General features: G+C 37.2%; 1 protein-coding gene across 1 annotated transcript in view; it reads left to right on the top strand.

Annotated features, from left to right (window-relative positions):
• Positions 1 to 13684, top strand: part of LOC124595318 (protein obstructor-E-like) — a 94807-nt gene that overhangs the window by 66131 nt on the left and 14992 nt on the right. The window contains exons 2-3 of the mRNA XM_047134058.1: positions 4887 to 5105; positions 11207 to 11401. Coding sequence (XP_046990014.1) covers positions 4887 to 5105; positions 11207 to 11401 — 414 coding nt within the window. The remainder of the gene's footprint in view (positions 1 to 4886; positions 5106 to 11206; positions 11402 to 13684) is intronic.

Below are 13684 nucleotides of genomic sequence, written 5' to 3'. Positions count from 1 at the left end.
ACCCAACAGCTTCTGCCCCCTCTGTCCTGTAACCTCCTGCAAATTCATGTCCCCTCATCTTCATTGCGTCACCTCTCTGCCAATGCACCCACCAATCTTTTCCTTCCTACTTATCTATTCCCCCCCCCCCCCCCCATCTCCTCTCTTCCACAGCCTTCTACAGTAGTCCCTGCATGCCCTGCCAGATAACTCTTTTCTCTCCCCCAACTGCCCTCTGTTATTCCTCCCTCTTCCCTGCTCGACTCCTGATTGCCTTTTTTTTTCTTTTTTCTTTTTTTTTTTTTTTCAATGCAACAGTTGCAGTCTGGAGATAGTGGCCATGGATGCATATGTGTGCCTGCAGGGTATGAATGTGTGTGTCTTTTCCTTTCCCTGCTGAAGAAAACATCGGCCAATAGATTAGCATGTAACAGTCTTTTTCATAGTGCCTTTCTGCTGCTCATTGTGCCAGCTTTACTGTAAATAGCAATTTATCCTTTTCATAATTGTTGATATTCTGACCTGGACTTTCCTCTATTGGATTTTACATCAGTTATAAACAATAATCACTTAATTTTTGGTGTTCTACAGTATTAATTTATTTCATTAATTCGGTTTTGGCTTATAAGGCCGTTATCAGACTTCAACTGTTAAAAGTCTGAGGATGGTCTTGTAAGTAAAAAACCAGTTAACAAAATAAATCAGTACTTTAGAACATCCTCAATTCAGTGCTTTTCATTTATTAGTTGTTCCACCCTGAAGTAATGGAAGAATCAGTTAACATTTGACACTAGGACTTACAACTTCCCCCAACAAGTGGTGATTGTTGAGACAACTCATAAGTCATAGCAATACACCCCAACTGGGTCATCATCATCACAGATGTTTGTCCAGCACCAAAACTTCAAAACTTTTGCAGTGCAGTGTCTGAGACACTGCATCAACGATCAACAGCTGCACTGAGAATGAACTCGCAAACTGCAATCATGGTTTTGTAACAGCTGTAACATTTCATGCCCTAGCACAGCAATGACAACAGAAAACAGTGTCACCCTGTGCAGGAACCAAGAAAATTGGAGATTTGAGCCATTCCTGGAAGTATGTGTTCGATAGCTAAAATGATGAAGTGGACAGCTCGTGACGCTTGGCAAATCTGGGATCCAGTCCGAATCCAGCACAAATCTTCATTTCTTCTGAAATATTCTGCAGCTCATGCAGGAACATAATCACAATTTGCGAGTTCATTTTTCCAAAATGTGTGTTGAAAAGTTTACACAACCTGCTGTAAAAGATATATGTACATGTCAGACACATGTAGGGTGATGACAACTGGACTTTTTTGTTAATATGACACTATCTTGAGTTTTAAAAAAATTTTCATGTTTTTTTACATGGCAGCAATACTTCTCTTTACTTTCTGAAGTGTCAAACTGGATGATAGTGTACAGGGTGACAATTATTGAACTATACAGAAAAAAAGTAAATTAGTTACAAACTACAGCATGCACACACTTTATTCAACATGTAAATGTCACTACGGATGTTCGAATTTAGGTTTTGACATGTTCGAGCCTGCCATCATTGACGATGATATGGTGCAGACAAATAGCGAAATTCTGCATGACTTGCTTAAGTGTCGGAACACAGGTGCTGTCGATGACTTCATGACTGGCTTTTTTCAGCTCAGCAATGGTTTTGGGGTTATTGCTGTACATCTTTTCTTTAGCTCCACAAAAAGGAGTCACATGTGTTCAGATCTGGAGAATATGGCAGCCAACTGAGGCCCATGTCAGTGATCTCTGGATACCCCAGAGCCAGAATGCGGTCCACAAAGTGTTCCTCCAGGACAACAAACATTCTCCTGCTTGTCCAAATCAGGGTCACTTTAGATAATGGGGATGAAATCATCTTCCAAAACCTTCATGTACCGTTTGGTAGTCATTGTGCCATCAAGGAATATTGCACCAATTATTCCGTGACTGGACATTGCACACCACAGTCATCTGTTGAAGATGAAGAGACTTCTTGACCATGAAATGCGGATTCTCAGCCCCCCCCCGGATGTGCTCATTTTACTTACTGATGAACACATCCATTTGAAAATGAGCTTTGGCACTAAACCAAACCATATTCACATCAAAGTTCTGTTTGTCAATTTTTGGACAATAGTGTTGGCGAAACACAACTGCTATTCCATGGCCCTGGGGCTTAGTGCCTGATGGGTTTGAATTTTTGTATGGGAAGGTCTTCAAAACAATCTGTCGCAGTGTCTCCTGGTTCATTCCCACCTGTTTTGCAGCTCATCTGATCGATTTTCTGGGACTGGTTTGAAACACGGCACCTCTTCTTGACATTCTTGATTGTTAGCACACTTGGACTGGTTGTCTTCAGCTTGAACTTGGTCGCAAACCTCCTTTGAGCTGTAGCTGGGCTGTTATTGCTCGCATAGTAGGCCTTCATAGCTGCTAGAGGCAAAAGCACACTGTACCGTGATGTTTTCACGTGGAAATGGCTGACGACAAGGCACGTGCGCATGCGCACACTAATTCCTATCATGCCCCATATCCAACCCTGCAGTTTGAATGTCCTAATGCAAACTGTTCAGAAGTTGTGATGATTTTATATCATTTAGTTCAATAATTGTCACCCTGTATCACAGCATAGATACCATCATCAGTCTATCCTACTACAAATACCAAATCATCCATTTCTGTCTAGGGATAGATGACCAGCAAATTTATGTGCCTGGGTAATCCTACCACTGTGTATAATTTTTCACACATGGCTTGAAGAGATGGTACTATGTCAACAATGATTCCAGATACCTTAGAAGAATACTGTGTTTATAAATTAGGTCAGACACTTTTCACACTGTTGGCCTCATTACTTGCAAGGAGGTTTTCGCTAGACAATGCCCAGTTGTACATAGCTACCTCAAGACATTCTGCAACCTTGTAATGGTTCGATCTTACCTGGCAGTCATTTTGTTCCACTTCTTTGGCACTCACATACCTTTATTTGTCCATGCTGTGGATACCTTCAGTAATGTTTTAGTGTTAACTAGATCAAATTCTCATTACTTATTTGGCTCAAGTTCATGCAACACAACTCAACTTCTGAAAATATTACAATTTAACAATTTTCACCACTGAAATGCAATTACACTATTTTTGATTTTCATATATTCATTGATTCGAATAGTTTTAATTCTGCCTTCAGCATAAAATAAACATCTCAGATACTTCATCCGAATTGAATTTCAAGGTGGAATTATTTAAATGAAATTCGAACTTTTGCTGGAAATTTTTCAAAATCAACTTTCAGCTTCCAATCAAAAACCTATAATTGTTTTTCTTCCATTTTTGCTTCCCACAATATTGAAGTTCTATTTTCCCTATTCCTTTGACATTACAATCTCATATACATGCCCAAGATTCCAACTGTTCAAGACGGGATGAGCTGCAACTGAATAGTTTCAAAGTATATTAGAAGCTCTTGTAAGTTTTAATTACAAATACTGTGTTCATTAAAAAAGAACTACCCAGTAAGATGAGGCCAACAGTGGCCAGTCATTCTGTCCTGGGAACAATTTATGACTGGCAAAATTGAATTGTACAGGAAAATTTACAATCTGTTTTCACCATTTTCAAGGAAGGCATGCAATACTGCATGTTACTTTGGACACAAGTAGACTTTATTCCCCTCCATGTATCTCTACAGTCTTCAGTTTTGTCTGGAAATGTATAATAAATGTAATATGGCATGCAGTAGCACTCTTCCTTACGGTATGATGGGAAAAATCGTAGGGAAGCTCATGCTAAGTAGAAATCTCAATTCATTGCTACAGTTCCTGATAAGATGTTTTTATTTCTTTTCTAAGAGTATATTTATAAATTGTTTATAACTGTATTTCACAAAGATATTCGTTTTGATATACAGGGTGATTCATGAAGATATGCAAATATTTTATGTTATTCTATTAGTAAAAGTAAAGAGAAAAATTCATGTAAACATAGGTCCACCCATATTTAGTTACGGAGTTACGGCTAATAAAAGATTTTGCCTGAAATTTAGCAACTTCACTAATACGAAGCCATCGCAAAACTGTACGAGATTAAAGTAAGGCACAATTTCCATTTATCTTGTTGTTATTGATCTGGATAATCTAATAAAACATGTCTCAGAAGTGTATCTGCAGTAGTTTGCCAGAACATCCAGAGAAACACAGATGTAAGTTCATAAAATTTTTAATTTATTAACTACTTGGCCCAATTTGTTTTTTTTTTTTTTTTTTTTTTTTTAATTACAGACAACTGCACAAAGTTTGAAAGAGAAATTGTAGAGAATTTAATTTTGGAAAAATGATGGTAATAATGTTAACTGAAACTGTATGAATGTGTCAGATAATCTGCTTTTATTAATACCATAGCACACACGAATTCATGTTAAACAGGTAAAAACAAAGCTCAGTGTTATGGAAGTTATACAGTGTACATACAATTTTATGATACATTCACAATAAATGTTCAAACATGTCTCCATCAAGTTCAATGCATTTAGCTGCACATGTGAACAGATTTTGTTGCTCATTTCAGTTTCACAGGGTTGTTCTTAATTTCGTGTATTGCATTCATAATGCGAGCAAGTAATGCCTCACGTGTATTGACTTTGTCCTTATAAACTATGTCTTTCATCCATCCCCATACATAAAAATCATGTCGTCATATTACCAAAGTTGATAACTCCACAACTAAACATTTGTGGACCTATGTTTATATGAACTACTTTCTTTAGTTTTACTTGTAGAATAATATACTAAATTACCTGTGTATCTTCGTGAACCACCCTGTACAGTTTACATGTTAGTTATTATCTTTCACTGATCTCAGTTCCTCTCTCTTCCACAGTTTTAGGACAACTGCGTGGAGGTGGTGGGTTCACGTGCCCAGAAAAGAATGGACGATTTCCAAGTCCACAACAGTGTGATGCATATATTGAGTGTGAAGAAGGTGTTGCAACAGAAAAACTATGTCCAGATGGACTCCTTTTTAATCCAAAGGCACGATTCTTCGCATATCCCTGTCAGTATCCTGTAAATGTTGACTGTGAAGGAAGATCAGCTCTACGTGAGTATCTCTCTCTCTCTCTCTCTCTCTCTCTCTCTCTCTCTATCTATCTATCTATCTATCTATCTATTTTTTTTATATGAATTAATAGAGGGAAACATTCCACGTGGGAAAAATATATCTAAAAACAAAGATGATGTGACTTACCAAACGAAAGTGCTGGCACGTCGATAGACACACAAACAAACACAAACATAAACACAAAATTCAAGCTTTCACAACAAACTGTTGCCTCATCAGGAAAGAGGGAAGGAGAGGGAAAGACGAAAGGATGTGGGTTTTATGGGAGAGGGTAAGGAGTCATTCCAATCCCGGGAGCGGAAAGACTTACCTTAGGGGGAAAAAAGGACGGGTATACACTCGCACACACACACGTATCCATCCACACATATACGGACACAAGCAGACATATCATGATGAGACTTACCAAACGAAAGCGCTGGCACGTCGATAGACACACAAACAAACACAAACATACACACAAAATTCAAGCTTTCGCAACAAACTGTTGCCTCATCAGGAAAGAGGGAAGGAGAGGGAAAGACGAAAGGATGTGTCTGCTTGTGTGTGTATATGTGTGGATGGATGTGTGTGTGTGTGTGTGTGTGCGCGCGAGTGTATACCCGTCCTTTTTTCCCCCTAAGGTAAGTCTTTCCGCTCCCGGGATTGGAATGACTCCTTACCCTCTCCCTTAAAACCCACATCCTTTCGTCTTTCCCTCTCCTTCCCTCTTTCCTGATGAGGCAACAGTTTGTTGCGAAAGCTTGAATTTTGTGTGTATGTTTGTGTTTGTTTGTGTGTCTATCGACGTGCCACCACTTTCGTTTGGTAAGTCACATCATCTTTGTTTTTAGATATATCTATTTTTTTTTTTTTTTTTTTTTTTTTTTTTTTTTTTTTTTTTGTTAGTTTTAAGCTTTCGGGTTTGACTGTTTCATACTTTTGCTCTTAAAATATATTTCCTTAATGCAAAAACACTTACACAAACAAAATGTAAATATTAAGCTGAAAATGTAGTTTCAGAAATATGGAATAAGTGCACTAAATTTTGTGTCACATTGTTTACTCTTAAATTATGAGGAAAGAAAATACACCATAGTAAAATTTTGAAAAAAGAATAAATTACATTACACTGGCTAAATAGAATGTGCACAAATAGGTGAACCAAAGGGACAAGAGAATGCAGAATGATCTAAGTAATTTTGAACAACTTGCTAAAGTTTCACGATATTTTAAAATAATATTTGAAAACAATTTCCAGTTCTGTATACTACAGGCATCTTATATTTATGCATGTCATATGACACTGGGTGGTTGGGAAGGGCGTGAGACAGGGTTGTAGCCTCTCCCTGATGTTTTTCAATCTGTATCTTGAGCAAGCAGTAAAGAAAACTAAAGAAAAATTCAGAGTAGGTATTAAAATCCATGGAGAAGAAATAAAAACTTTGAGGTTCACCAATGACATTGTAATTATGTCAGAGACAGCAAAGGACTTGGAAGAGCAGCTGAACGGAATGGACAGTGTCTTGAAAGGAGGATGTAAGATGAACATCAACAAAAGCAAAACGAGGATAATGGAATGTAGTCGAATTAAGTCAGATGATGCTGAGGGAATTAGATTAGGAAATGAGACACTTAAAGTAGTAAAGGAGTTTTGCTATTTGGGGAGCAAAATAACTGATGGTGGTCAAACTAGAGAGGATATAAAATGTAGACTGGCAATGGCAAGGAAAGCGTTTCTGAAGAAGAGAAATTTGTTAACATCGAGTATAGATTTAAGTGTCAGGAAGTCATTTCTTAAAGTATTTGTACAGAGTGTAGCCATGTATGGTAGTGAAACATGGATGATAAATAGTTCGGACAAGCAGAGAATAGAAGCTTTCGAAATGTGGTGCTACAGAAGAATGCTGAAAATTAGACGGGTAGATCACATAACTAATGAGGAGGCATTGAATAGAATTGGGGAGGAGTTTGTGGCACAACTTGACAAGAAGAAGGGACCGGTTGGTAGGACATGTTCTGAGGCATCAAGGGATCACAAATTTAGCATTGGAGGGCAGCGTGGAGGGTAAAAATCGTAGAGGGAGACCAAGAGATGAAGACACTAAGCAGATTCAGAAGGATGTAGGTTGCAGTAGGTACTGGGAGGAGATGAAACTTGCACAGGATAGAGTAACGTGGAAAGCTACATCAAACTAGTCTCAGGACTGAAGACCACAACAACAACAACAACAACAACAACAACAACAACGATACTCCTGATTTCTGTTCCTTGCTACAAGCATCACCAGTATGAGAAGATGAAAGTAAATTTCCGTGTATATAGAGGATAGCTTCATGAGATGTGTTCTGGACATGATACAACAATCTAATTACACAAATTCACAGAGAACATAAAATATACAATTCCCTCAAACTGAATAAGGTAGTTTATGGGTAAGCCATCTACCTATTAAAAGATATACCTAACTTCATTTAAATGCAAATACTTCCAGGAAAATAATTTTTTGTCACCAGTCAAAGTTAACCCATGGTTGGGGTAGCTTTGTCGGCATCCACACTGTTAATGAAAAGTACTTACCTGGTCAAAATATCCCCAGCTGGAGTGCAAATTAATCAAGACTATGATATATAAATATGAATTTATATTTCAAAAAATAATTTAACCAACCACAATAAAGCCACAGCACAGTTATTCTTAGCCATATACCATTTATGGTAAAAATATAACACATAGGTATTGAACTAACTTTGAACTTAATGCAACCTAAACTAGCAATAACCTCCCTATCATTTAATGTAGAGAAAAGCTTTCAAGTTTTTTTTTTCTGTGAAATGTAAATCACACTCCAAAATATCTGGTTTACTAAGAAAAAAAGTTATATGCTCAATTCTGGCCACACAATCTTATTTTGCTGTTTCCTTAGAAACCTAACAAGAAATTGTGAGCCACTTGTCTCTTGAATTTCAACCACAAAGTACTTGTGTCTACTGTGTGTTGTTGACACATTAACGATAACCATCATTGGATTTTACACTTCATTGAGTCTTTCTTGAATTCCCCAGAACTTTAGCAGTGTCTTTAGCTGTTCCTTCTACATTACTATCAGCTGTGAGAAAAGAATAAAGTAAAATAACCTAACTGGTTCAAAAGAGCAATAGTAAAAACCGAGAAAAAGAACAAAATATGTGAATGAGATATTACACAATCATACACTATTTTACCTGTAGTTAATGGATGAAAACCTGGAATATTGTTCTCACTGGAAGGGTAATCTGGATTCTCTGCAAGATCCTCCACACACAAACTCTTTCCTGCTGTGACATTTACTTTGTGAGGCAGGGTGTTTCACTCCATCTCTCATGGCTTTAAAAATGGATACTGTTGGACTACTTTCATCCATGTCAAAGTTGCTTTGTCCAGGTTGATGGCTCAGTGCTTGATCTTGCTTAAAAGTCCAGATATCGCATTTTCCTCGAATAAGATTCTGACTTACAGTTTCATTTTATTGTATACTTTTGATTTTATCATACAGGGTTGATGATAATGTTTGGCAGCCATCTTTTGGCAAAATTTGCGAGCTGTTCATGAAGCCACTTTTCCAGTCATTCAAAACCAGTCTCTAATATTTCTTTATGATGCCATAAAATGCTACATCCAAAGATTGGCACGCGCGCACACACACGCACACACACGCACACACACACACACACACACACACACACACACACAACAAAGATGACAAAGATGATGAGACTTACCAAACAAAAGCGCTGGCAGGTCGATAGACACACAAACAAACACAAACATACACACAAAATTCAAGCTTTCGCAACAAACGGTTGCTTCATCGGGAAAGAGGGAAGGAGAGGGAAAGACGAAAGATTGTGGGTTTTAAGGGAGAGGGTAAGGAGTCATTCCAATCCCAGGAGCGGAAAGACTTACCTTAGGGGGGAAAAAAGGACAGGTGTACACTCGCACACACACACATATCCATCCGCACATACACATACACAGACACAAGCAGACATTTGAAAATGTCTGCTTGTGTCTGTGTATGTGCGGATGGATGTGTGTGTGTGTGTGAGTGTATACCTGTCCTTTTTTTCCCCCTAAGGTAAGTCTTTCCACTCCCGGGATTGGAATGACTCCTTACCCTCTCCCCTAAAACCCATATCTTTTCGTCTTTCCCTCTCCTTCCCTCTTTCCTGATGAAGCAACTGTTTGTTGCGAAAGCTTGAATTTTGTGTGTATGTTTGTGTTTGTTTGTCTATCGACCTGCCAGCGCTTTTGTTTGGTAAGTCTCATCATCTTTGTTTTTAGATATATTTTTCCCACGTGGAATGTTTCCCTCTATTATATATATTATTCTGGGATGTGCCCAAAGCAATGTTATTGTTGACAGCTGCTTGTCTCACTTTAGGAGTAATGTCATATGAGAGATTATCTCCAATAAACACAATTTTGCCCTCAAGCTTTATAACATGTGGAAGAAATGATTTCATTAATCAATTAGCAAAAATGTTGTGATCAAACCAGCCAAACTGACTCTTGATTGTACTCGGTTATGCTAGACTCCCTTACATCCAGGTTTGGCACGAATGTTGAGACTTATAAACTACTAGTGAAAGAAGAACCTCTCCTGCTGCAGAGCCACAAAACATTTTAAAAAAATACTAATTTTACTGGTCTTTTGGCTGTACTGCGTATTTCACCTCTCACTGGAAAACTCACTTCCTCACACTCAGATCAGATCATCACAGAAGTTGGTTGCCTCAAAGTTAATAATTCTCTCTGTGGGAACAACAATGTCTTCATTTTCATCTTGAAGGGGCTATTCTAGATTAATGAAATATTCCTAGATTACCCTCTAGCATAATTCCTGCTTTTCATGCCTGATATTCTGACATTTTATGAAATGTGAGAGGCTCTTCATGTCTGCTTGGAAATGTGTGTGCTCAATCAATTTCTAGCAAATTATTCTTACCAAACCGTTTAACTAAGCCACTGCAAGATATCTTTAATCAGAGCTATCAAAAGGGAAATGCCATTCACCAACAACGACAGCATGCCACAACGACAGCACGCCACAACGACAGCACGCCACACCAAAGCTATCTCCCCTTAGTTGAAAATATAGTGAGCTTGCCGAAATGTTTTCCATGTCTGTTGGGAAGCCTATTAATTAATGCTCCTTTGACTTTATTATGTGTTTTAGCAGCTGCAGTTATTGATATGGTACCTGTTTTACCTTCTTTTACTGCTAATTGAATGTTTTCTGGAGAGGCACTGTTATATCTTCTTGCTGAAGACAATCTTTTTGTACGCTCTTAATGCCTACACCTTGAGAGCACAAAAATATTGCATAACACAAGAAATGCCACTGAAATGGTTCTTTTTGTGTGACAGGGATACACTGACTACTAGTCAAGGCATCATCCACAAAACCTAACAAACATGCAGTGCTCAATAAAATGTAATTTTAACATTTTATGCATCAATTTTTAAACAAAATACTACATAAATATTATCATTAGTTATATTAACCCACTATAACAGCCAGGGAAATCACATCTTATGTTATTGATACAGTTAGATTTAGCTAGACAACGAAAGTAAAGAGAATGTAACATCCAATAAATCTGCCAGCTAAGACTGGACATGAATGCTTTTGGTGGATGTATTTTGTGCTGCCATCAAGTGAATACATGTAGAAAGACAGCAACAAGACTGTGCTTGACTACGTTCAGAAATTTCAGTGAGCTACTGAAACTTTTTCATAATTTTTGGTCAAAGTAAAACACGGAGTCAAAGCACCCCATCTGACAGTAGGCCTGCTTAATGATATGCAAAATATACTGTTTACACTGAATAAATTAAATGCTTTCTCAGCATTGTAGTTTTGTTCAGTAGCAAAAGTATACAATTTTCATTGACTTTTATAAAAAAAAATGAAATCAATATGCAATGTGGAATTATTGTAGAATAATGACTTCATAAAACACTAAGGAATAGTTTGATTTTTAACAAAATTATTGTAGAGACCATGTTTCATGTCAATAATCATCTCCAAGGTTTTTAAACTAATGTTCTCATACAGAGCCACCACAACCAACAGAGGACTGCCCAAGGCAGTACGGCTACTTCCTTCGCGGTGATACTTCAAATTGTGGCAAGTTTGTTAACTGTGCCGCTGGTGTTGGATATGAATTTGACTGCCCGGAAGGCCTAGCATTTAATGCAGATACCCTTCTTTGTGATTGGCCCGACCAAGTGCCAACCTGTGATGCAGAAGGTCAGTATTGCACATAAAACTTCTGCTGAATGATATATTTACTAATAAATTAGAAATATGACAGAATATTGCTCACTGCAATAGAATTTCACTTTGTTTGAGTTCTGAGTAAGAATTTTCCCAAGGCAGATTTTAGATTATGTGACTACATTTAAGCAACTGTACCATGTAAAACAAAGTTTATATGGAATTTGTGTTTATGAAAGCTGTTAATGAAATATAGTGTTTGTTTCGTGCTGCAAACTGCACATTTAAATCATAGATCTCCATATAACTGGCTGGATTAGACACCTCAAGAATCAGAGGGAAAAAGCCAAATTTGCTAATACACACTGGAGTACTAATAAACATTCTAAATTATGAATATTTTATTTGTAGTGTGGTTGAGTAATGTGATATTTGTACTTTAAAAATATGTTTTCCCAAATGAGGGAGCTGAGATAAAGAATATATCAGTAACAAGTATTTCAGAGCACTGCTCTAACCCTGAATTAACTCAACATACACAATAATGTATTTCATTTTCTGTTTCTACTATTGCCAAAAAAGTAACAGACAGGGTATGATAGCATTTTATTTCAATGAAAATATAGATTTTACTGTTAATCTGACTTAATTTGAATGAAAAAACTGTGATACTTCAGCTATAAAAATTATCAAGTTCAATTTACGTACTGCTACAGTTGGCTATAATCATCTTAAATAAACTACGATCACTGCTACAAATAAATGTATAAATAGAATATGATTTGATAATTTGTGGAGACTTTAACATTGACTTCCTAACAAAGAGTATAAACAAAGAGGGCCTTTTCGATCGTGCTATATCCTGCAATTTAAATGCACTACCAAATATAACAAATATTTGCAAAACAACATTAGATCAGTTTCTAGTCAAGACGAGTTTAAACAATATTTCAGCAAAAATTTTCATTGCAGGCTTAAATGATCATCTAGCTCAAACACAATGCTATAAGTAAACTGCTGTACTGGAACGAACATTTCTCTAAGAACCACACATAGATGACACAGTAAGGAAACAAACTACTTCAACAGATTACTAAACAACTAAAAATTGTCACACATTTATAATATTAATGACCTAAATGAAAATGTTACACCTTCATAACTGTATTAAACCATAAGTTTCACACGCTGCATTTCTATAGAAAATTGTAACCATAAGGAGCAATTCTAGAACAAACAGCTGGATAATAAGGACAATATGGGTTTCATGCCTAGAGAAGAGACTATTCTATAAAATGTGTGACTTGCATAGTTTACTCACCTGAATTACACCAATGTTATTACAAATATAAAGTAACACGAGTAGAAAAAAGAATGCGTAATGATAAATCTTCTCCTCCTCTCTCTATACAGGATAGTCAGAAACACTCTGAAAAGTTTGTAAGGGTGTTCCAGGGTAGGTTGTACTGAGAAATACTAGTTAAGAAAAAAATTTGATACATTGTGCCATTTCAGAGTCAATTAGCATTGAAGTTAGCTATTCAGGCTGTGGTGCACGCAAATTCAAGCGCCTGCCAGATACAATTAGTGTCCTTTGTTCTCATGGCATAGATGATAGCCCATAAGACTGCTCAGCATTTGGCACAGGTGTGATTCTTACTACTGTCCTATGTCCAATATTTGTATCGCTCTCTTGTTCAGTTTTAGGAAATTGAATGGGGTCTCTAGCGAGCTGCTTGAATTTGCACACACAGCAGGCTCATTGGCTAACTTCAATGCTAATTATCTCTGAAATCATGCAAACATCGATTTTTCTTCTTGACAGTTATTTCTCAGCACAACCTACTCTGCAACAACCTTCCAAGCTTTTCAGACTGTTTCTGATCACCCTGTATGCAAACTGAAGTTGCCTGCTCTCTTCTGTCTGTATTTTTGGGCTATCTCAGGACTTACTGTTGGGCTTTTGATCTGGTTTCCACTGATAGATAGACTAATTCACAAGGAGGGTTCATGCTTGTAATTTGTAAATATTACACATAAATTTGCAGAACTATAATAAATTAGACTCCTACCATTGTGAAAATGATGCCACTGGCTTCTAGGAGGAATGACAGCACTTGGAACCACAGTTCTGTGCAGTATGATGCAGCCATGGCCAAACTGACTACACAAGAACACACTGCTTCCTTTGATGTACCGACAACAGGTAGCATCTGTTTGGCTTGGTGTGGTCTGTGTCAATGAGACTTAACATATTCACATATTAAGTCTATGGACACCAAAATTATAATGAAGACTGGTTAACAAACTTCACTT

Source organism: Schistocerca americana, chromosome 1 (assembly GCF_021461395.2).
Source record: "Schistocerca americana isolate TAMUIC-IGC-003095 chromosome 1, iqSchAmer2.1, whole genome shotgun sequence".
NCBI lineage: Eukaryota > Metazoa > Arthropoda > Insecta > Orthoptera > Acrididae > Schistocerca > Schistocerca americana.
This window is presented reverse-complemented; position numbering and strand designations above follow the sequence as displayed.